Source organism: Bos taurus, chromosome 7 (genome assembly GCF_002263795.3).
Source record: "Bos taurus isolate L1 Dominette 01449 registration number 42190680 breed Hereford chromosome 7, ARS-UCD2.0, whole genome shotgun sequence".
Lineage (NCBI taxonomy): Eukaryota > Metazoa > Chordata > Mammalia > Artiodactyla > Bovidae > Bos > Bos taurus.
In genome coordinates this window covers 10,368,355-10,394,013 of record NC_037334.1, presented here as the reverse complement: position 1 = coordinate 10,394,013, position 25,659 = coordinate 10,368,355, and the positions used below count along the sequence as shown (strand labels likewise).

The 25,659-nt window shown below is 38.8% G+C and overlaps 1 protein-coding gene and 1 pseudogene across 1 annotated transcript; both read right to left on the bottom strand.

Moving 5' to 3' along the window:
* OR7A164P (olfactory receptor family 7 subfamily A member 164, pseudogene) lies at positions 6,235–7,139 on the bottom strand (annotated as a pseudogene).
* OR7A86 (olfactory receptor family 7 subfamily A member 86) lies at positions 20,291–22,826 on the bottom strand. The gene is given in 2 exon segments (XM_002688711.6): positions 20,291–20,401; positions 21,936–22,826. Coding segments are annotated over 2 exon segments (999 nt in total). The 5' UTR covers positions 22,824–22,826.
* Positions 22,827–25,659: the final 2,833 nt, after the last annotated feature.

The window sequence follows — 25,659 nt, the reverse complement described above, 5'->3', positions numbered from 1 at the left end:
AGCTTAATTTTTTCCTTTAATAGTTTTGTAAAACTTTAATTTACAACATCTTCAAATCTTAAAATGTTTGTTCCTTAAGGATATATTATCTGTGTGTCTATTTGTAGTGCTGGAAAGATAAAGTAGAGTAAAATGAACCTAAAAATAAGGATTCATATTACTGCTCAAAGATGATGCATGTCCTTGTTCTGTTCTATCTTATTGTAGACCAGAATATAGGTCATTTCCCCTTCAGTTCAGTTCAGTTCAGTTCAGTTCATTCGCTCAGTCGTGTCTGACTCTGCGACCCCATGAATCATAGCATGCCAGGCCTCCCTGTCCATCACCAACTCCCAGAGTTCACTCAGACTCAAGTCCATCGAGGCAATGATGCCATCCAGCCATCTCATCCTCTGTCATCCCCTTCTCCTTCTGCCCCCAATCCCTCCCAACATCAGAATCTTTTCCAATGAGTCGACTCTTTGCATGAGGTGGCCAGAGTACTAGAGTTTCAGCTTTAGCATCATTCCTTCCAAAGAAATCCCAGGGCTGATCTCCTTCAGAATGGACTGGTTGGATCTTGCAGCCCAAGGGAATCTCAAGAGTCTTCTCCAACACCACAGTTCAAAAGCATCAATTCTTCGGCGCTCAGCCTTCTTTACAGTCCAACTCTCACATCCATACATGACCACTGGAAAACCATAGCCTTGACTAGACGGAACTTTGTTGGTAAAGTAATGTCTCTGCTTTTCAATATGCTATCTAGGTTGCTCATAACTTTTTTTTTTTCCCAAGGAGTAAGCGTCTTTTAATTTCATGGCTGCAGTCACCATCTGCAGTGATTTTGGAGACCCCAAAAATAAAGTCTGACACTGCTTCCATTGTTTCCCCATCTATTTCCCATGAAGTGGTGGGACCAGATGCCATGATCTTCGTTTTCTGAATGTTGAGTTTAAGCTAACTTTTTCACTTTCCTCTTTCATTCTCATCACTTTTTAGTTCCTCTTCACTCTCTGCCATATGGGTGGTGTCATCTGCATATCTGAGATTATTGATATTTCTCCTGACAATCTTGATTCCAGCTTGTGCTTCTTCCAGTCCAGTGTTTCTCATGATGTACTCTGCACAGAAGTTAAATAAGCAGGGTGACAATATACAGCCTTGACATACTGTTTTTTCCTATTTGGAACCAGTCTGTTGTTCCATGTCCAGTTCTAACTGTTGTTTCCTGACCTGCATACAGATTTCTCAAGAGGCAGGTCAGATGGTCTGGTATTCCCATCTCTTTCAGAATTTTCCATGGTTTATTGTGATCCATGCAGTCAAAGGCTTTGGCATAGTCAATGAAGCAGAAATAGATGTTTTTCTGGAACTCTCTTGCTTTTTCCATGATCCAACAGATGCTGGCAATTTGATCTCTGGTTCCTCTGTCTTTTTTTAAAACCAGCTTGAACATCTGGAAGTTCATGGTCCATGTATTGCTGAAGCCTGGCTTGGAGAATTTTGAGCATTACTTTACTAGCATGTGAGATGAGTGCAATTGTGTGCTAGATTGAGCATTCTTTGGCATTGCCTTTCTTTGGGATGGGAATGAAAACTGACCTTTTCCAGTCCTGTGGTCACTGCCGAGTTTTCCAAATTTGCTGGCATATTGAGTGTAGCACTTTCACAGCATCATCTTTCAGGATTTGAAATAGCTCAACTGGAATTCCATCACCTCCACTAGCTTTGTTCGTAGTGACGGTTTCTAAGGCCCACTTGACTTCACATTCCAGGATGTCTGGCTCTAGGTGAGTGATCACACCGTCGTGATTATCTGGGTTGTGAAGATATTTGTTGTACAGTTCTTCTGTGTATTCTTGCCACCTCTTCTTAATATCTTCTGCTTCTGTTAGGTCCATACCATTTCTGTCCTTTTGTGCAAATAGATATCTAATCATAAATGATCTGAGCTCAGTTCAGTTGCTTATTGTGCACGAGTCTGACTCCATGGACTGAAGCACGCCCAGCTTTCCTTTCCATCACCAACTCCCAGAGCTTGCTCAAACTCCTGTCCGTTGAGTCAGTGATGCCATCCAACCATCTCATCCTCTGTTGTCCCCATCTCCTGCCTTCAAACTTTTTCAGAATCAGGGTCTTTTTCAATGAGTCAGTTCTTCTTATCAGGTGGCCAAAGTATTGGAGTTTCAACTTCAGCATTAGTCCTTCCTATGAATATTCAGGGTTGATTTCCTTTAGGATTGGCTGGTTTGATCTCCTTGCAGTCCAAGGGACTCTCAAGAGTCTTCTGTGGCACCACAGTTCAAATTAATCAGTTCTTCAGTGCTCACCCTTTTTATTGTCAATCTCTCACATCTGTACATGGCTACTGGAAAAACCATAGCTTTGACTAGATGGACCTTTGTAAGCAAAGCAATGTCTTTGCTTTTTAATATGCTGTCTAGGTTGGTCATAGCTTTTCTTTCAAGGAACAAGCATCTTTTAATTTCATGGCTGCAGTAATAATTCACAGTGATTCTGGAGCCCCCCAAAAATAAAGTTTGTCACTGTTTCCATTGTTTCCCCATCTAGTTGCCATGAAGTGATGGGACTGAGTGTCATGACCTTTGTTTTCTGAATGCTGAGTTTTAAGCCAGGTTTTTCATTGTCCTCTTTCACCTTCATCAAGAGGCTCTTTAATTCCTCTTCACTTTCTATGATACAGGTGTTTTCATCTGCATATCTGAGGTCATTGATATTTCTTCTGGAAATCTGGATTCCAACTTGTGCTTCATCCAATCTGGCATTTTGCATAATGTACTCTGCATGTAAGTTAAATAGCAGGATGATAACACACAGCCTTGACCTTCTCCCTTCCCAGTTTTGAGCCAGTCTGTTGTTCCATGTCCAGTTCTAACTGTTGCTTCTTGATCTGCATATAGGTTTCTCAGAAGGCAAGAAAGATGGTCTGGTATTCCCATCTTTTAAGAAATTTCCACAGTTTTGTTATGAACTACACAGTCAAAGGCATTAGTATAGTCAATGAAGCAGAAGTAGATTTTTTTTTCTTCTGGAATTCTCTAGTTTTTTCAATGATCCAATGGAGCTTGGTAATTTGACCTCTGGTTCCTCTGCCTTTTTTTTTTTTTAATCCAGATTGTACATCTGGCAGTTCTCTGTTCACATTCTATTATGTAGAGAAGAGAAAGAGGAGCTAGTACTTTTGGAATGCTCTCTGGATAAATTTTCATGAAGTGGAGACCAGAGATACAGGGGCAGTATCTGGAGGGGAATGTGGGGTCAAAATAACACAATTTTCTTTTTTTTTTTTAGATGCTTCTTTTTTTAAATTTTATTTTATTTTTAAACTTTACATAATTGTATTAGTTTTGCCAAATATCAAAATGAATACACCACAGGTATACATGTGTTCCCCATCCTGAGCCCTCCTCCCTCCTCCCTCCTCATACCATCCCTCTGGGTCGTCCCAGTGCACTAGCCCCAAGCATCCAGTATCGTGCATCGAACCTGGACTGGCAACTCGTTTCTTATATGATATTTTACATGTTTCAATGTCATTATCCCAAATCTTCCGACCCTCTCCCTCTCCCACAGAGTCCATAAGACTGTTCTAATAAACTCAAAATGGATTAAAGATCTAAACGTAAGACCAGAAACTATTAAACTCCTAGAGGAGAACATAGGCAAAACACTCTCCGACATACATCACAGCAGGATCCTCTATGACCCATCTCCCAGAATATTGGAAATAAAAGCAAAAATAAACAAATGGGACCTAATTAACCTTAAAAGCTTCTGCACATCAAAGGAAACTATTAGCAAGGTGAAAAGACAGCCTTCAGAATGGGAGAAAATAATAGCAAATGAAGCAACGGACAAACAACTAATCTCAAAAATATACAAGCAACTCCTACAGCTCAACTCCAGAAAAATAAACGACCCAATCAAAAAATGGGCCAAAGAACTAAATAGACATTTCTCCAAAGAAGACATACAGATGGCTAACAAACACATGAAAAGATGCTCAACATCACTCATTATCAGAGAAATGCAAATCAAAACCACTATGAGGTACCATAACACAATTTTATTAACACACAAATCACATATTATAAACTTCATCAAGAAATATGGAGAAAGTGGCAGAGTGTTTGGATAATTTGGTGTGTAATCTACTGGTGACAGCAAATTTGATGCTACAAAAGACAGGAGATTTTCTGAAGATTTTCTTTAGTAGGGGAAGAGAATCTCTCTAGATATTGGCTTTCATGGGACCAGTGTTTTTAGTAACAGGAGGAAGGCAGAGATTTTAGTGATAGAGGTGGTGGGTGGATTGTTATGGAGGCAGATCACTTTGGAAAATTGCTTCTGAATTATTATGATTTCTCAGCGAGTTTGGAGCCAATGGTATCAGTTTAAAATAAGGATGGGGTAGATGGTGTTTAAGGTATGAGAATACAGAAGACAAGAAATAGTCATCAAGAGTTAAAAAAAAAGAAGGGAATGGTGGGAAGAAGAGGAAAGGGAAAAGGAAGGAAGGAAAGAATGAAGGAAGAAAGAGAGAGAGGCAGAGATGGAGGTAGAGATGAGGGGAGGGAGGCATTATAATCTTAGTGTGTGGAAAGATTTTGGAAGGAAAATCCCCTGGGTCTTAGCATCTTCTTCAATCCTATGAATAACTTCCTATATTGTACTCTTATCACAGCTTCCTATCTGTTCTTGTTTCTCTTCTTCTGATTGTTGTTGTTGTTCACTCACTAAGTCATGTTGAGCTCTCTGACACCACATGAACTGCAGAACACCAGGCTTCCCTATCCTTCACTATCTCCCAGAATTTGCTCAAACTCTTGCCCATTAAGTCTGTGATGTCATCGAATCATCTGCCCAGCAAAATTTAGATTTCAACTCTTCCTTTTATTCTCATTTCATTAGTCACCTCCCAGTTTCATTTCTTTCCCACCCAGACCACACACTTTTGGTCAGACATCCATCACATTTTCGACTTCTTGTTTTATCAATTACTTCACATCAGTGCATTCTTACCCAGCTGATACACTCAATTTGCTGCAAACCATTCTTCTCCATAAGTGCAGGACTACATGTTGGGAGATTTTACTTCATTTTCTCATTGCGTAAGAGCTAGTTTTTCTTCTATAGTTGTGGATTTGAATTCTGATGCTTTATAAACTCCTGTGAACTTCCTCTGCTTGGTAATATGTCCTCATCTATTTCTCCCCCAATCTGGCTTCTACATTTAATCTCAACTAATTTGCCCCTCGATGGACATGAGTTTGAGTAAGATCTGGGAGTTGGTAATGGACAGGGAAGCCTGGCATGCTGAAGTTCATGGGGTTGCAAAGAGTCAGACATGACTGAGAGACTGAACTGAACTGAACTGAATTTGCACCTGTATATGTATGTATATAAAGGTGTATTAGCATGTATACATATATACATACATATCTCACTGCTGCTGCTGCTGCTGCTAAGTTGCTTCAGTCGTGTCCGACGCTGTGCGACCCCAGAGACGGCAGCCCACCAGGCTCCCCCGTCCCTGGGATTCTCCAGGCAAGAACACTGGAGTGGCTTGCCATTTCCTTCTCCAATGCATGAAAGTGAAAAATGAAGGTGAAGTCGCTCAGTCGTGTCCGACTCTTAGCGACCCCATGGACTGCAGCCTACCAGGCTCCTCTGTCCATGGGATTTTCCAGGCAAGAGTACTGGGGTGGGGTGCTATTGCCTTCTCCGATACATATCCCACTAATGATTTACTAATAACCAGACCTCATGATCATGTGTTAATTATTCTCTGACTGTGTGAAGCAAAAAATATACAAAAAAAGAAAATATCAGGAAAAATAGATAAAACATAGTCTACACCTACAATTTGATAAAAGAATAACGATTTCTGGCTCTGATTTTCTGAGCCCTGCAATCATGTTCACTTCTTCAACCACAGATAAGTTGGCATTTTTAGAGATGCTACCTCAATGAATCTTCCTGCTGCTGCTACTAGATCGCTTCAGTCGTGTCCGACTCTGTGCGACCCCATAGACGGCAGCCCACCAGGCTCCCCCATCCCTGGGATTCTCCAGGCAAGAGTACTGGAGTGGATTACCATTTCCTTCTCCAATGCATGAAAGTGAAAAGTGAAGGTGAAGTCGCTCAGTTGTGTCTGACTCTTCGCGACCCCATGGACTGCAGCCTACCAGGCTCCTCCGTCCATGGGATTTTCCAGGCACGAGTGCTGGAGTGGGGTGCCATTGCCTTCTCTAGAGCACTCTTTATGTGTTTATTCCACAGACTGTAGATGAAGAGGTTCAGCATGGGTGTAACCATTGTGTACATCACTGAGTCCATTATATTTAACTGTGAACTGTGGGTAGGAGGTACACTGATAGGACTGTACAGTAAAATAAGGTAGCAACCAAGAGGTGAGATGCACAGGTGGAAAATGCTTTATACATTCCCTGAGTTGATGAATTTTGTCATATGGAGGAAACTATCTTAGAGTTTGAATAAATGATTCTAGTGAATGGACTGCCACCCAGGATTGCAGCTGCAAAATATATTACTGTGTCACTAAGAAAAGTGTCAAAAGAGGCATATTGGACAACCTGATTGAGTTCACAGAAAAAGTGAGGGAATTCCAAGTCTGTGAAGAAGGACAACTGAAGCATCATTAAGCTTTGTAACAAGGAATTCAGGGCACCCAAGATCTAGGACATTAGCACCAGCAGTCCACAGATTCTGGTGTTCATGATGACTATGTCACGCAGAAGGTGACATATGGCCGGGTAGCAGGCATAGACCATCACAGTCAGGAGAAAGTTATCCAGCCCTGCGAAGAGCAGGAAAAAACTTATCTGGCTGATGTAGCCTTCATACGTTATACCTTTGTTCTGTCTGGATGTTCCAGAGCATATTTTGGATGGTGGTCGAGATGAAACAGATGTCTGCAAAGGACAGGTTGGAGAGGAAGAAGTTCGTAGGGTGTGGAGGTGTGGATCTGAACTGACAGCCAGGATTATGAGCAGGTTTCCAAACACAGTGATCAGGTACATAGAGAGGAAAATCACAAATATGAGGGACTGCAGTTCTGGTTCCTCTGAAAATCCAATAAGAAGAAAATTTGAAATTTGTGCATCATTTCCTTTCTTTTTTTTTTTTTAAATTTAATTTAATTTTTTAACTTTACAATATTGTATTGGTTTTGCCATATATCAAAATGAATCCACCACAGGTATACATGTGTTCCCCATCCTGAACCCTCGTCCCTCCCCATACCATCCCTCTGGGTCATCCCAGTGCACCAGCCCCAAGCATCCAGTATTGTGCATCGAACCTGGACTGGAGACTCATTTCATATATGATATTATACATGTTTCAATGCCATTCTCCCAAATCATCCCACCCTCTCCCTCTCCCACAGAGTCCAAAAACCATACAGGGTTATTGTTACCAACTTTCTAAATTCCATATATATGCGTTAGTATACTGTATTGGTATTTTTCTTTCTGGCTTACTTCACTCTGTATAATAGGCTCCAGTTTCTAATTCCATGTGCTGAAGGGCACTATCTAGAAATTAAAAAAAAAATAATAGATTTAACAAAACTGGGCCTTACTGACATAGTTGAAATTCTACAATTTGTATTTTGCAGTCATAAGATCAATACCTATAATTTTTGTGTGAATCTTGTTCCCTTCAGTCATCCTCTGACTGTAAATTCCTGTTCATCTCTGTCTTTTCCTCAAGAGATTATGCATTGCAAACTTTGAATGAGAAATTCTGACAAAACATTGAAGGTGTATATTGAGTACTCACCATCTCCTAAGCAAGAAGTAGAGTGTGCTGAGAGACAAAAGTCCTCACAGTTCAATGATGGAGAAAGAATATAAACAATAGAAATCTTATAACATGTCAAATACTGATAAATAAAATTAAGAGAAACAGAGAAGATATATAGGAAGTGGTGGATGAGGTGATATTCTTTCCTGGGTATATAGCTAGGCTGTCAAACAAGGTAACATTTGAACAGAGACCTCAAGGAAGAGAGGTTGGGATGTCAAAGTTATCTCAGTAAATGTTGACCTGGCAGGAAGAATGGGTAGTGCAAAGACCTTGAAGAAGGCAATTGTTTCTAATACTAAAGGCTCAAGTGGAAGTTTGAGTGTCAAGGGGAATGAGCAAGAGGGAGAGATTGGACAGACAATGCTAAGAAATGAAGATACAGGGAGTCCCTCATTCACGTGCTGTTCTTACACTTTATTGATTTTATTCCCAAGGAATTCTGTACATGGGACTGGATCCACTTTTAATTTTAATACTATGTTAACATTCCGGTGTCTGCATTTCAAGGGGAATAATTTGCTTAAATGAGTTCAGGTCCTTCTGTTCTAAGGACTCTTATGCCTCACAACATACACACACACACACACACTACACACACACACACACACACACACACACACACACACACCATCATTTCACCTCCAGATGCAAAATTAGGATGGAAATAATACAAAGCATGCTCTCAAAAGCAGATAATCTATACCCTAAATTAGAGGAAAGTGAAAGTGTTAGTTGCTTGCTGTGCTATGCTTAGTCGCTCAGCCGTATCCAGCTCTTTGTGACCCCATGGACTGTAGCCCACCAGGCTCCTCTGTCTATGGATTTTTCCAGGCAAGAATACAGGAGTGGGTAGCCATTTCCTTCTCCGGGGAATCTTCCTAGGGATCAAAACCAGGTCCCCTGCATTGATATTTATAAAAGCAAATCTAATCGAAAAAGGAAAAAAATTATCATTAAAGAAATATAGACATACAAGAAGAGTGTTATACATATAAAAGGCTGTTATTACTACCAAGCATAGAGGAAAACTTTCTCTGCATAAAATGTAACATGGTAAGACATGACAAAATTAATATAACTAACAATGCAAAATATATACAGTTTCTCACATTTCTCTCTCTCTCTCTATATATATATCTATATCTATATCTATATCTATATATATATATATATGTAAGTGAATTGATGTCAAATAGCAGTTAGTGGAAAAATCAATTTTTCTGAAAATATGGAATAAAAAGAATCTTTAAAACTCAGACCATATACTGTGCAAGAACTCTTTATACTATAAAATAAAAATATAAAAAAGTAAATGTGTAAAAAAACTAAAAATATCAATACATGCAAACTCACAAATAATGAAATAGTTGCAAAGAAAAAGTACCTAGTGTTCTTCTTCAGATTTATTAAATGCATTTTTTTTCCATATGAGCACACAGCATGAGAAAAGATACTGTGAAATAGATATCTCAATAACTGTTGTTGCAAATAGCTACCTCCTTTGATTTCGATCTTTTCAATGAATACAGAGCATGCTCAAATACACCCCAAATTTGAAATTAAAAAAATACTTGATGTTCTGCATAGTCCCTCACACATAATACATGTTTCTGTTCTTCTGAACAGCATAACTCACATATGTTTTAATTTTCACAGAACCATGTAATTTATTTCACTTATTTTACAGTGTCCTCTAATTGGACCTTTATTCCCATCACTTAATTGTCAGCTTGTGTTGCAGACTCAAACAGACACATCTTATTATTATATTAAATAAATAAATTATACATTTCTAGTTAACCAAGAAAACAAACAGTTATCTCTCATCTCTGGACTAGGCTGTTCAGACACTTAGATGATTTCAGGTAAAACTTTTCAGGTTTCATTTTCTCTAAATCTTTCCTAGAGTAATTCCTGTTCTCTCAGACTTACCTAGATGGAGTTTCGTAGAAGGAGGTCTCTTGTGGAATGTGAGTCACTCCTTGGGTGACTGATGATGAAGACTGAATCTGTCATCAGACAAGACAGCAGAGTGTAGTAAAACACTGGCCCCTGATCCAGACTTATGACTCCAAAAGCAACTCTGTGTCGTGTCCAGCTTAAGGCTGCAAACACTAAGGGACCTCAGCAGGGGACATACTAATAGCTTTCTATACCTGCTTATTAAAATTAAAAGATGCTTGCTCCTTGGAAGGAAACGTATGACCAACCTAGACAGCATATTCAAAAGCAGAGACATTACTTTGCCAACAAAGGTCCGTCTAGTCAAGGCTATGGTTTTTCCAGTAGTCATGTATGGATGTGAGACTTGGACTGTAAAAAAAGCTGAGCCCAGAAGAATTGATGCTTTTGAACTGTGGTGTTGGAGAAGACTCTTGAGAGTCCCTTGGACTGCAAGGAGATCCAACCAGTCCATCCTAAAGGAGATCAGTCCTGGGTGTTCATTGGAGGGACTGATGCTGAAGCTGAAACTCCAATACTGTGGCCAACGGATGCAGAGAGCTGACTCATTGGAAAAACTGTGATTCTGGGAAAGATTGAGGACAGGAGGAGAAGGGGACAACAGAGGATGAGATGGTTGGATAGACATGGGTTTGGGTGGAGTCTGGGAGTTGATGTTGGACAGGCAGGCTTGGCATACTGCAGTTCATGGGGTTGCAAAGAGTTGGACATGACTGAGCAACTGAACTGAACCTTCTTATTAGGCACCTTTCCCTCTCACTATTTCTACTTCTATGTACATGATTTCTTAATGTGTAATTGGAATAAAATGAAAGAAAAATTCTCCTAATGATGCTCTGCTGTCAAGAGAACAGGTTCAAAGTCAAGTGAATCCAGTCTTTATTACTCTTTGAATGCAATCATGTATGTTTTTCAGGGGTCTAACTTGGACCACCTTATCTTAACGCTTTTTTAAAATTTTATTTTATTTTTAAACTTTACATAATTGTATTAGTTTTGCCAAATATCAAAATGAATCCACCACAGGTATACATGTGTTCCACATCCTGAACCCTCCTCCCTCCTCCCTCCCCATACCATCCCTCTGGGTCGTCCCAGTGCACTAGCCCCAAGCATCCAGTATTGTGCATCGAACCTTGACTGGCAACTCGTTTCTTATGTGATATTTTACATGTTTCAATGGCATTCTCCCAAATCTTCCCACCCTCTCCCTCTCCCACAGAGTCCATAAGACTGTTCTATACATCAGTGTCTCTTTTGCTGTCTCGTACACCAGGTTATTGATACCATCTTTCTAAATTCCATGTATATACGTTAGTATGCTGTATTGATGTTTTTCCTTCTGGCTTACTTCACTCTGTATAATAGGTTCCAGTTTCATCCACCTCATTAGAACTGATTCAAATGTATTCTTTTTAATGGCTGAGTAATACTCCATTGTGTATATGTACCATAGCTTTCTTATCCATTCATCTGCTGATGAACATCTAGGTTGCTTCCATGTCCTGGCTATTATAAACAGTGCTGCGATGAACATTGGGGTACACGTGTCTCTTTCCCTTCTGGTTTCCTCAGTGTGTATGCCTAGCAGTGGGATTGCTGGATCATAAGGCAGTTCTATTTCCAGTTTTTTAAGGAATCTCCACATTGTTCTCCATAGTGGCTGTACTAGTTTGCATTCCCATCAACAGTGTAAGAGGGTTCCCTTTTCTCCAAACCCTCTCCAGCATTTATTACTTGTAGACTTTTGGATCGCAGCCATTCTGACTGGTGTGAAATGGCACCTCATAGTGGTTATGATTTGCATTTCTCTGATAATGAGTGATGTTGAGCATCTTTTCATGTGTTTGTTAGCCATCTGTATGTCTTCTTTGGAGAATTTGGTTTAATATTTTTCCAAAGGCTGAGACTAAGGGAACTCTCAGATTGAAGTCCCTTTGAACCTTAAAAGATTAATTTATGGTGAGCACACTGGACTTTATTGTCAGAAAACTGTTCTTTCTTCCTTCAACTAGAGGGAAGACAGTGTTCTTTTGATATATAGTTATGGATGCCATATTCTTTGGCTTCTTGATACAATTGCCCAAAAAAGTGGCTTCCCTGGTGGCTCAGATGGTAAAGAATCTGCCTGCAATGCAGGAGAACTGGGTTCGATCCCTGGGTCAGGAAGATCTCCTGGGAAGTGGTAACCCACTCCAGTATTCTTGCCTGAAAAGTTCTGTGGACAGAGGATCCAGGTCGGCTAAAGCCCATGGGGTCACAATTAGTTGGACACAATGAGTGACTAACTTTTACACTTTTTATGGATGGTACATTCTTTGGCATCTTGACACGTTTGCCCCAAAATTTAGGAATGTCACACTTTATCACAAGTTAAGATCTGATACTTAGTCCCTTACTATAAAATATTTGTTAATTATTAAAGAGCACATTTATATATTTTAATGCGACTTTATTTTGGGGGGGCTCCAAAATCACTGCAGATGGTGAATGCAGCCATGAAATTAAGACTCCCAGAGGGATGGTATGGGAAAGGAGGTGGGAGGGGAGTTCAGGATGGGGAACACGTGTATACCCGTGGCAGATTCATGTTGATGTATGGCAAAACCAATACAATATTGTAAAGTAATTAGCCTCCAATTAAAATACATAAATTTTAAAAAATAAAAATAAAAGATGCTTACTCCTTGGAAGGAAAGTTATTACCAACCTAGATAGCATAATCAGAAGCAGAGACATTACTTTGCCAACAAAGGTCTGTCTAGTCAAGGCTATGGTTTTTCCTGTGGTCATGTATGGATGTGAGAGTTGGACTGTGAAGAAAGCTGAGCACTAAAGAATTGATGCTTTTGAACTGTGGTGTTGGAGAAAACTCTTGAGAGTCCCTTGGACTGCAAGGAGATCCAACCAGTCCATTCTAAAGATCAGTCCTGGATGTTCTTTGGAAGGAATGATGCTAAAGCTGAAACTCCAGTACTTTGGCCACCTCATGCAAAGAGTTGGCTCATTGGAAAAGAATCTGATGCTGGGAGGGATTGGGGGCAGGAGGAGAAGGGGACAACAGAGGATGAGATGGCTGGATGGCATCACCAACTCGATGGATGTGAGTTTGAGTGAACTCCAGGAGATGGTGATGGACAGGGAGGCCTGGTGTGCTGCAATTCATGGGGTTGCAAAGAGTTGGACACCACTGAGTGACTGAACTGAACTGAACTGAACCTGAGATTAGCATCTTATAGGCACTACTTGATTTAAGTTTAAGAAAAGTTTGTGCTCAGAATTAGTATTGTGAGCTCAATTTTCCATCGCAGGAATGCATTTTAAGCAGTTAAATTATCTGTTTAAAGGCTCAGACTGAGGAAGGAAAGGGTTTTGGTCAGAATTCTGTCAGGATGCACCATGTTTCAACCATAGGCCACTGGTTCTCAAACAAAGATAATTTTCCCTTGGGAGATATTTGTCAATGTCTGAAACAATACTACTAGACAATTACAGTACTCAATACAAATAATTATGCAGTCCAATTGTTAACTTGAGATGATGAGAAAACCAGTTCCAGACCAGCATTTCCCCAACTTCACTGTGCATAGGAATCATGTGGGTTTGTAGTTCTGATGCAGATTGGGATTCATCAGGTTCTGATAGGCCCAGAGATTCTGAAAATCAAAGAAACCTTCTGCTCGTGTTGATACTACAGGTCTTAGTGTGTGGACCACTCTTTGAGTAGCAAGATTCCATCCAAATGGAATGCAGCAGAATACACATTCTTCATAAGTGCATGTGTAACATTCTCAAGAATAGACCATATGTTGGGACACAATACAAATCTTAATAAATTTAGAAGACTGAAATTATATTAAGCATTTTTCTGATTGTAATAGCATGAAACTACAAATGGACTATGAGAAAAAAGCTGGAAAATCACAAATATCTGCAAGCTAAACATGATCTACTGAACAATATTGAGTCATTTAAGAAATCAAAGGAGTCATAAAAAACCCTGAAGACAAATGAAAATCAAAATATGACATATATTAACCTCTGAGATAAAGCAATAGTGTTAACAAGAGGGAAGTTCATAGTAATGCATACCTACTCAAGAAACAAGAAAGATATCTAACAAACTATTTAACTTTACATCTAAAGGAAGTAGCAAAAGAAGAGCAAAGAGCCCAAAGTTGTAAGGAAGGAAAAAAATAATAAAAGGAAGGAAATAATAAAAATCATAATAGGAAAATGAAAAAGTACTGATAAAATTCATCATCTTTTCATAATAAAAAACTTTATTAAAGTAAATATATAGGGAAAATGTTAGTGCTTAGTCATGTCCAACTCTTTGCAATTCCATGGACTGTAGCCCACCAGACTCCTCTGTCAATGAAATTCTCTAGGCAAGAACACTAGAACAGATAGCCATTCCTTTTTCCTGGGCATCTTCCTGATCCAGGGATCAAACATGGGTCTCCTGCATTTCAGGCAGATTTTTTACCATCTAAATCAGTAGGAATGCCATATAAGTAACATATCTCAACATAATAAAAACTACTTATGATAATTGAAAACTGATATGATACTCAACATTGAAAAGTGGAATGACTTTCCACTAGAATCTAGACCAAGACTATGATTCCCACTCTCACCATTTCTCTTTAATATAGAACTGGAAGACAAGAAAAAGAAATAAAATGTATTCAGATTTTCAAGTAAAAGGTAATGTTGTCATTAAACACAGACAACATGATGCTCTATATACACATGAAACTCTAAATATTCCATACAAAAAGTAGTAGAACTGATGAACAGACTCATCAAGGTAACAGGATACAAAATTATCATACATAAATCAGTTGCATTTCTTTACACTAACAATGAAATCTCAGAAAGGGAATGTAAACAAGCAATTTCATTTAAAATTGCACCTAAAAAATACTCAGGAAAATACCTCACCAAAGAGGAAAAAGACTTATATACTGAAAACTACAAAACATTAAGAAAGAAAATTTAAAATGATTCAATATTGGAAAAGACCCTGATGCTGGCAAAGATTGTAGGCAGGAGGAGAAGAGGGTGACAGAGAATGAGATGGTTGGATAGTATCACTAATTTAATGGACATGAACTTGAGCAAACAACCAGAGATGGTGAGGGACAGGGAAACCTGGCGTGCTGCAGTTCATGGGTCATGAAGAATCAAACATGACCAGGTAACTGAACAACAACAAAAATGATTTAAAGAAATTGAAAATTATTTCATGCTCTTGGAATGGAAGACTTAATATTGTTAAAGGGACATACTACCCAAAGCAATCTACAGTTTTAAGGTAATCCCTATCAACATACCCATGACATTTTTCATAGATCTAGAAAAAATAATCCAACAATATATATGGAACCATGAAAGACCAACAGTTGACAAAGAAATCCTGAGGACAAAAGAACAAAGCAGAAGGCAGAACCCTCCCACATTCAGACAATACTATAAAGCTATAGTTATCAAAACTGTGCTGTTGGCAAAAATTAGACATGTGGATCAATATAATACAGTAGAGAGCCCAGAAATAAACCCACAGACCTATGTACACTTAAATTTTGAAAACAGAAACAATGGGGAAAAGTCTCTTTGGCAAGTGGTGTTGAGATATCTGGAACAACCACATGTAAATCAATGAAGTGAGAGCATATCTTTACATTGTACACAAAAATAAAGTCAAAATGGCTTAGAGAGTTAAATATAAGTGAAGACTCTTATATGAACCTTCTAAAAAAGATCACAGGCAAGACATTTTCCAACATAAATCATAGCAGTGTTTTCTTAGGTCAGTCTTCCAAGACAATAGATATAAAAGCAAAAATAAACCAGTGTGACTTAATCAAACTTATAAGATTTGCTTCCAAAGGCAACCATAAATAAATAGAAAAGACAGCCTATGGACAGGGATAAGATATTTGCAAATGATGTGACTAACAAGGGGTTCATTTCAAAAACATGCAAATTAAATTAAAAAAAAAAACCTCAATTGAAAAATGCACGGAAGACATAAATCCACATGTCTCCAGAGGATGGCCAATAGGCACATGCAAAGATGCTCATCATCTCTATGTATTAGAGAAGTGCAAATCAACAACAATGAGGTACAACATGAAACTGGTCAGAAATGTTATCTTTTAAAAGTCAGCTAATAAATTCTGGAGAGGGTCTGGAGGAAAGGGAATCCTCTTTACACTGTTAGTGGTAATGTAAATTGGTGCATCTGCTGTAGAAAACAGTAAAATCTGAAAACAGATTTTTAAAAATTTCTTCCTGATAGTAGCCCAAGTCCTTCTGCAGTCATCCTACAAAAGATACTGAGTGAGTTCCCTGATGATGTCCACAGGTGGAAGTGCTTCTGGAGTCCTTGGGTGGGCAGGCCTGGGGTCTGAGTAATCAAGTTGCCTAATTCTCGGGTCCCTGTGGTCTATCCAATGTCTGAGACCATACAAGCAAGGGCTGGATTTTGAAATCACTTGCTTGAGTCTGTGGTGGTGAGCATGACATGTAGTTCTATGATCAGGAATGAAATTTTTGTCCAAAGTTGCCAACCATGTGTCAGGGACCCCTGCTATGGGCTTGACATTTCAATTGGTAGAGTTTGGTTTTGTTCTGGTGAAGGTTGAGATCTTTAGTTTGAGGGAGATTTCCTAGAGAATGGGGACCATATGCTGGGTTGGTTCCATGTCAAGCCTGGATGTTGGGTCTCAGGGGCCAGCCTTGATGCTTAGATGAGCCACAAGCCTGTGTCTGAAGGAGACAGCATAAGCTGTCTGCTGGAGCTTGCATGGACACTGAAAGCATGAGGCATAGCCTGGTGCTGCAGTGAGTTCAGATCTTGTGTTTGCAGAAACTTGCTCGGGGTCTAGACCACAAGGGCTAGACTGACACTACTAAAGACATGGCACTGGAATATGAAGTGAAGTCAAATACCTCCTTCACTTGTCTTTCCCCCACTTGGATGTTTCTGTCTTCATCCTGAGATGCCTAGATTTGGGGTAGGAGTGGCAAGGATAATGTGAAATTGTCCTTCCTATTCTATTCAATGCATCTTTTAAAAAAAGTAGTTTCCTTTATCAAGGTGCTGTAAAGCCTCACCAGAAATGCTTTGCTTGTATGAAGGTATTCTGGTGAATGGATAGTTATCCAATTTGATGTTTCTGGGAGGGGACAGGTATAGGATTTCCTACACTGCCATCTTGTTTTGATGTCACCCTGAGAATGTCCCTCTACTTCCTCTATTACTGCTGCTGCTGCTAAGTTGCTTCAGTCGTGTCCGACTCTGTGCGATCCCATAGACGGGAGCCCACCAGGATCCCCCATCCCTGGGATTCTCTAGGCAAGAATACTGGAGTGGGTTGCTATTTCCTTTTCCAATGCATGAAAGTGAAAAGTGAAAGTGAAGTTGCTCAGTCGTGTCCGACTCTTAGCGACCCTATGGACTGCAGCCTACCCAGGCTCCTCCGTCCATGGGATTTTCCAGGCAAGCATACTGGAGTGGGGGTGCCATTTCCTTCTCCACCTCTATTACTAGTACATGTTAAATATATTCAGCTTATCGCATGCTGCTGCTGCTGCTAAGTCCCTCCAGTAGTGTGTGACTCTGTGTGACCCCATAGATGGCAGCCCACCAGGCTCCACCATCCCTGGGTTTCTCCAGGCAAGAACACTGGAGTGGGTTGCCATTTCCTTCTCCAATGCATGAAAGTGAAGTTGCTCAGTCCTGTCCGACTCTTTGCGACACTATGGACTGCTGCCTACCAGGCTCCTCCATCCATGGGATTTTCCAGGCAAGAGAACTGGAGTGGGTTGCCATTTCCTTCTCCAGTTTATCACATCAGTTCAGTTCAGTTCAGTTGCTCAGTCGTCTCCGACTCTTTGTGACCCCATGAATCGCAGCACGCCAGGCCTCCCTGTCCATCACCAACTCCTGGAGTTCACCCAGACTCATGTCCATCGAGTCAGTGATGCCATCCATGGCATACTCTAATTAGTTAAAGGGGAAAAAAAATCTAAAGATGCATGACTCAGGGTAAGATTGAATACAGGTAGCTGAGCCACACTGAACAAGTGTGGATGATATGTCTTCTAACTGGGAAGAAAGTAAAGTGTTATGTATGACCATAGCAGCAGTGGAATAAATTAAGGCAATGTACATATGATAAAATATTTTTTTCCTGTAAACTAGATTAACTAGATATAGAAATGAACAAACTAACTATAATTTATTTTAAGATGGAAGAGCACTATAGCCAGGCACAGATGAGTCTTAGAAACCCTATGTAGAGATAGACAGCTAATTACAGGCTCATGAGGAAACTAACAGTGCTTGGAAAAATTCCAAACCATACCATCCCATTAAATAATAAATACACTATATTTTGGGGCTTCCCAGGTGGTGCTAGTGGTAAAGAACTTGGCTGCCAATGCAGGAGACATAAGAGACACCAGTTTAATCCCTGGGTCAGGAAGATGTTCTGGAGGAAGGCATGGCAACTCACTCCAGTATTATTCCCTGGAGAATTATATGTACAGAGGAGCCTGGTGGGCTACAGTCCATGGGGTCACAAAGAGTCAGACACGACTGAAGTGACTTAGCATGCACGCACATTATGTTTTACCATTTTATTTTAGGATGGCTGATAAAGCAACCCACTAAAAATATAATAATCAAAGTGAATGAAGTGGGAATCTACTATTTCTTTTAAAAAAATGTTTTATTGGAATACAGTTAATTTACAATATTGGGTTAGTTTCAGGTGTGCAGCAAAGTGAATCAGTTATACATACACATATCCAGTCTTTTTTGGATTACTGGCCCCACGTTAGACCATGTTCTGACATTTGGAGACAGCATTTCTGATTACTTTGTTACTCAAGTTTTTTTTTTTTTTTTTTTTAATTTTTCTTCACAAAATTGTATTAGCTTGAGTCTGATGCCTTAGACCACTTGGGCAGTCTGATAGCCTACAGAACTGCATTAAAAAGTGACTTCATTGATATTCATGTCCAGATACCAAGGAGAGCTTGCAAGGACATACATATTTGTACACAAAATCTGTTGACCCTGAATGATTTGAGTAGGCAGAAATTCGAGTTCTTTCATGAATCCTGATTATGCAAACTGAAGGAATTCTATTGTATCATATGGGAGATATGAAGTGGATAATATCATTTACTGCTCATTTTGTTTATGACAGTATTTAGAATGATTCAGGTTTTTTATGTAGAACAATGGGGAAAATAATGGTTGTAGGCATCACTACAAGTTTTCAAGCAGGAAGAATAAGATGACTCAATAAGAAAATATAAAACAGTTTCATCAGTCCTTCACTTCAATGAAGAAATCATCTTATACATTGACACTGATGTTCCATACTCTTTTCAAAATTTTTCTTACAATTTAAAAACATTTTTAATCTTTAATGAACTATCTAGACAAAAAATTACAACTGAATCTGAAATATAGACCCTGAAACATACATTCATTTCTGGTATGTAAATTTCATTCATAAATGGATAAAACTATGGATGTTGTGAATGTCTCCACATATAGTCTAGGAGATGAACTGCCTGTTTATTAGTTTGTGAAATTCTTGTATATTAACTTCTCAGTATTCTCTGCTTCCTATATATTATGCTAATACCTCTATTTCGTACTGTCTTTACCTACGGGTAAGGACATTTTCCTTAATTTATTGAGTAGATGTATAGTTTGAAAAGGAATGACATGCATAATATTACAAAATATAATTTCAAGTTTGTTTCATGATTTTCAATGTCTTCTCTGACTTGAAGGTCATATGAAGTCAATCTGTTTATTGTGGTTTCTGTTTCTGTATAGACTGAAACTGTCAGACATGTATTTGATAATAAGTTTTTTTCCAGTAACTATGGTATTCAGTGTGGATATAGAGCCTGCTAAGAGAACAGAATCCTATTTAGGAGAATAAAACTCAATGGCTTATTATAAAAAAAGACGCTAGTACATTAAAGTCCTCATTATCAGGAACACCTATTCAGAAAGTGATATTAAAAAGGAACAATGGACATAGACATAAAACAACTGTAGTCTCAGGTTTTTCCTCTCTGTAATGTTATAAACACGACCAAGTTTCCAAGCTTAGGTTTTTTTTTTTTTTTTCCCCCAATAGAGTGGTAACTCATGACTAGTCTTTTTAGTAAAACTGAAGACATATTACATGGGGTGATATTTGTCATTTAATAAGAAATGATTCTTAATAAATTATGGCAGTTCCATGAGATACATAGGAATTTCCAACATTTCATATCAAAGTTTGAGAAAAAAGAAGGGACACAGGAGGAAAGAAAAAGAAGAGAAAGCCTTTGGATATTTTCATGATAATGAGGTAATTACATTGTACAGAGCAGGTGAAAACAATAAAAAATTCCAGGAAACAAATAAAAAGGCAACTTCTACATCTACAATCTGATTAAAGAATCACAACTACTGACTCTCAAACTTTGAGCTCTGTAGTCATGGGCATTTCTTCAAATCCAGTATAAATGGCTTTTTTGGACTCACCATCACAAAGAGTGTTTGCAGAGCCCCCTTTATGTCTTTGTTTCTCAGACTGTAGATGAAAGGTTTCAGCATGGGTGTGACCAGAGTGTGCATCACCAAGGCAGTATACTTGAGCTGGGAGTAGCAGCAGAGCTAAGGTACACTACTAGGCTTGTACAAAAGAATAAGGAGACAATTGAGAGGTGAGATGCATTGGTGGAAAATGCTTTATACTTCCCTTGAGCTGATGAGATTCTACATATATATATACTGGCTTTCATAGCAGCAGTGTTTAGAGTGACAGGTAGGAAGGCAGAGATTTTAGTGGTAGAGTTGGTGGGTGGATTGTTATGGAGGTGCATCCCTTTGGAAAATTGTTTCTAAGTTCTTCTGATTTCTCAGTGAGTAGTTAGGAGTCAAGGGTATCAGTTTACATATGGATGGGGGAAGATGGTGTTTAAGGTATGACAATACAGAAGACAAGAAATAGTCATTGTGGGGTTAAAAAAAAAACAACAGGAGAATGGTGGGAAGAAAAGAACTCAGGAAAGAAGGAAGGAAGAAAGGGAGGGAGGGAGGTATGAAGGGAAGGAGGCATTACAATCCTAGTGTATGAAAAGATTTTGAAAGGAAGGTCATTTTGCTCAAACGTATGTACATTGAGTTGGTGATGCCATCCAACCATATGCCCAGCAAAAATTCAGGGCTTTCAAGTCTTCCTTTCATTCTCAATTCATTAGTCACCTCCCAGTTTCATTTCCTTCCCACCAAGACCACACACTTTTGATCAGGCATCCATCACAATTCTACTCCTTGTCCTATCAATTACTTCAAATTAGCCCATTCTTACCTAGTTGATGCACTCAGTTAGTTGGCAACCAAATTTTTCTCCATACGTATGGTCCTGCATGTCTGCTAAATTTTGCTTCATTTTCTTGTTAAGAAAGAACTAGTTTTTCTTCTACATGTGGTGGATTTGAATTTTTTTTCAGGTCATCTTTATTTATTTTTTATAGATAAATAAATTAAATTAAATTCTTTAATTTAATTTAATTTTTAATTAAATTAATTAAAATTAAATAAATTATTTAATTGGAGGCTAATTACTTTACAATATTGTATTGGTTTTGCCATATATCAACATGAATCTGCCATGTTTTATAAACCCCTGGGCACTTTCTCTGCTTGGAAAAAATCCTTATCTATTTTTTTGCCCAATCTAACTTCCACCATTAATGCCAACTAATCTGCACCTGTCTATATCATTAATAAATGACTAATAGCCAGATATCATGATCATTTATTTATTATTTTCTGACTGTGTGAAAGCAGAAAAATATTTTATATGTTAGAGTGGAAATCTTAAAAAATTGAATCTCTTAAGTGTAGATAGAAGTTAAGGTCAAAGCAAAGGAAATACCAGGAAATAATAGAAAAAGCATCGTCTACACCTACAATCTGGTCAAAAAAATAGTGATTTCTTACTCCAGTTTCTTTAGCCTGGCAATCATTTACACTTCTTCAACCAGAGGTAAGTTGGCATTTTTAAAGATGACACCCCAATGAATCTTCTCAGAGCCCTCTTTATGTCTTTATTCCGCAGACTGTAGATGAAAGGGTTCAGCATGGGTGTGACCACTGTATACATCACTGAAGCTGTTATATTTGACTGTGAGCTGTGGGTAGAAGCAGGGCTAAGATACACAGATAAGACTGTACAATAAAATAAGGCAACAACCGAGAGGTGAGATGCACAGGTGGAAAATGCTTTATATTTCCCCTGAGTTGATGAAATTCTTCGTATGCAGGAGATTATCTTAGAGTATGAATAAATGATTCCAGTGAATGCACCACCACCCAGGATTGCAGCTGCAAAATATATTACTATGTCATTAAGAAAGGTGTCAGAACAGGCACATTGGACAACCTGATTGAGTTCACAGAAAAAGCGAGGGATTTCCAAGCCTGTGCAGAAGGACAACCGCAGTATCATTAAGCTTTGTAACAGGGAATTCAGAGCACTCATCACCCAGGACACCAGAACCAGCAGTCCACAGTGCCAGGGGTTCATCATGACTGTGTAGTGCAGAGGGTAACATATGGCCAGGTAGCGGTCATAGGCCATCACAGTCAAGAGAAAGTTATCCAGCCCTGCAAAAAGTAGGAAAAAGTGTATCTGGCTAATACAGCCTGCATAACTTATATGTTTGCTCTGCCTCTGGATGTTCCACAGCATCTTTGGGATGGTGGTGGAAGTGAAGCAGATGTCTACAAAGGACAGGTTAGAAAGGAAGAAGTACATGGGGGTGTGGAGTTTGGGGTCTGAGCTCACAGCCAGAAAGATGAGCAGGTTTCCAAACACAGTGATCAGGTACATGAAGAGGAAAAGCCCAAATATAAAGGGCTGCAGTTCTGGTTCCTCTGAAAATCCCAGAAGAAGAAATTCTGAAATTTGTGTATTGTTTCCCGATTCCATGTAGTGCAGGGCTCTACCTAGCAATAAAAATAATAATAAGACTGATTTAACAAAAACAGACCTTACTGGTATAATTTAAAATGTACAATTTATATTTTGCGGTCAAGAAATCCACACCTACAGTTTTGGTGTGAAACTTTTCCCTTTTGGGACATCCTCTGATTACAAATTCCTGTTCATCTCTGTCTTTTCACCAAGAGGTCATGTATTGTAAACTTTGAATGAGGGATTCTGACAAAGTATTGAGGCTATATATTGAGTACTCACCATCTCCTGAATAAGCAGAGTATGCTGAGAGTCACAAGTCCCCACAGTTTAATGATGGAGAAAGAATGTAAACAAGTAGAAATATAATAAGATTTCAAATGAAGAAAAGTAGAGAAGGTATATAGAAGGTAGTAGTAAAGGTGTTATATTTTACTGGGTGTCCAGCTAGGCTGGCAAACAACGTAACATTTGAACAGAGATATCAAGGAAGAGGGTCTGGGGTGTCAAGGTTATCTCAGGAAATCTGGGCCTGGAATGATGAAGGGCCAGTTCAAAGACCCTGAGGAAGGGTCTGATAGTCAAGGCTCAATTGGAAGTTTCTGATAGTCAAGGTTCAAGTGGAAGTTTGCATGTCAAGGGGAAATGACCAAGAGGGAGAGTGATGAGAAATAGGGGAGAGTGCTAAGGAATGAAGATACAGGGAGTCCATCATTCACATGTTGTTCTTGTGCATTATAAATTTTATTGATTTTATTTAATATATTTTTGCCCTAATCTTATAATGGCCATCATTCTGATTTTGTATTTAATTGAAGGGTAATTGCTTTATAGAATTTTGTTGTTTTCTGCCAAATAACATGATGCCATACATATACATATGTCCCCTCCTTCTTGAACCTCCCTCCCATCTCCCTCCCCATCCTACCCCTCTAGATTGTTACAAAGGCCTTGTTTGAGTTCCTTGAGTCATATAGCAAATTCCCATTGGCTGTCTATTTTACATACGGCAGTGTAAGTTTCCATGTTACTCTCTACTGTCTGTATTTTAAGGAGAATAATTTGTGTATATGAGTTCAGCTCCTCTTGCCATAAGAACTCTCATACCTCACAACACACACACAGACACACACACACACAAACACACACACACTCTCAACTTCAGCTGCAAAATTAGAACAGAAATAATACAAGATGAGCTGTCAAAACCAGATTATCTATAACCTCAATTATGGGGAAGTGGCACCCAAATTCCAGTTATTAAGTTTTCTATGGACAGTGAAACATGGCTCTCCATTTTAATATGACTATTTTCCCTCTTTATTTGATGAAACATTTAAAAAAGTTCAAAAAGCATAGTTGTAAGAAAGAAATAGACATGAGGGAGAAAAATAACCTAATAAACTTAGGTGGTCTCTGAGAGAAGGAGATGAGGAGAAATCTTCTTTAGTTTGGGGAGTGCTGCAACTTCTGTTATTGCCCTGTCCATGGGGTTTTCCAGAATACTGGAGCGGGTTGCCATTTCCTTCTCTGGGGATCTTCCCCACCCAGGGGTTGAGTCAGTGTTTCCTGCATCTCCTGCCTTACAGGAGGATTTTTTACCACCAAGCCACCAAAGAAGCCCCGTGATGCCCAGAATAACCAGTAAAGCAGAAAAACATCAATTTATTCAAAAGAAAAGGACTGATATCCTTATGATGCAAAGATAGTTTACTGAATGAAGTAGGAAAATGAGTAAAATGAATAAACATATAATTCAGAATAGCGAATCACCACTGGAGAATGAAGCCAAAATTCTGTAGCTTAAAAGGATGCTCATCTTGTGTACTTTCTATAAACTTCACATTCACATTGCCCTGCTCTTGGCCACATAGATCTAGTAAGCATTGAACTTGACTGTTTCACAGATGTGAAAGCTTTAATGCTCAGAGTCACTATAATACTTCTTCCTTTTTTTTGAGTCTCATTCGCTTTCTTACTGGGAAATGTTCACGCCTCCTTTGTCTTCAAAATCTTCATCTATGCTTTCACATTGCTTATAGGAAGCTCTTTCATGAACCATTTTTAAAATTAATAATTCTAAAGGAAAGGGACATTTCCTCACACACTTAATTTAATTGTATAAGCCATCAATGTCTACTTCTAATTCCTTGTTATTTTCCTATGCTGTGAATATCTTGACACATGTAATGATGCTACTCACTGCCATTCTGACCCCACCCACACCAGACTTAGTTGGAAATGGCAGATGAATAAATATGAATCACTTGAACTTGAAAGATTATGGTCCCACAAAATTGCCAAGGCTGGAAGATGATGAAAGGATGAATAGAGGCAGGGAAATGCTAAAATAGGTATGGAGGACACACAAAACGAATATTTTCCAAATTCTGAGGGGAGGACCTACTAGGGAATTAAACTATCTTTCCTAAGAATTAAATATAATAGATTAAATAAAACACAAAATAACTTACCAAAGAGCATCCTTCAGAGAAAGGATACAGACAAAATCATATCAGGGGTTGTTCAGTCCTTTGTATGTTAGTATATCTGTCTGTGTATGTACCTATGTGTTTATTTCTATATTTGCAAATACTGCAATATGCAATGTAAAAGGCATGTAAAACAATGTATGAGGCATGTGTTCTTCTCCACATAGTCAAAATAAATACATGGCAGTATGGAAGTGTTTCTATTTTTGTTTATTTTTATTTTTTTAAGTTATTTGAATTGGAGTATAATTGCTTTATAATATTGTGATGGGGAACAGTATGGAGATTGCTTACAAACTAAGAATAACATTACCAGTTGACCCAACAATCCCACTACTGGGCATATGCCCTGAGAAAAC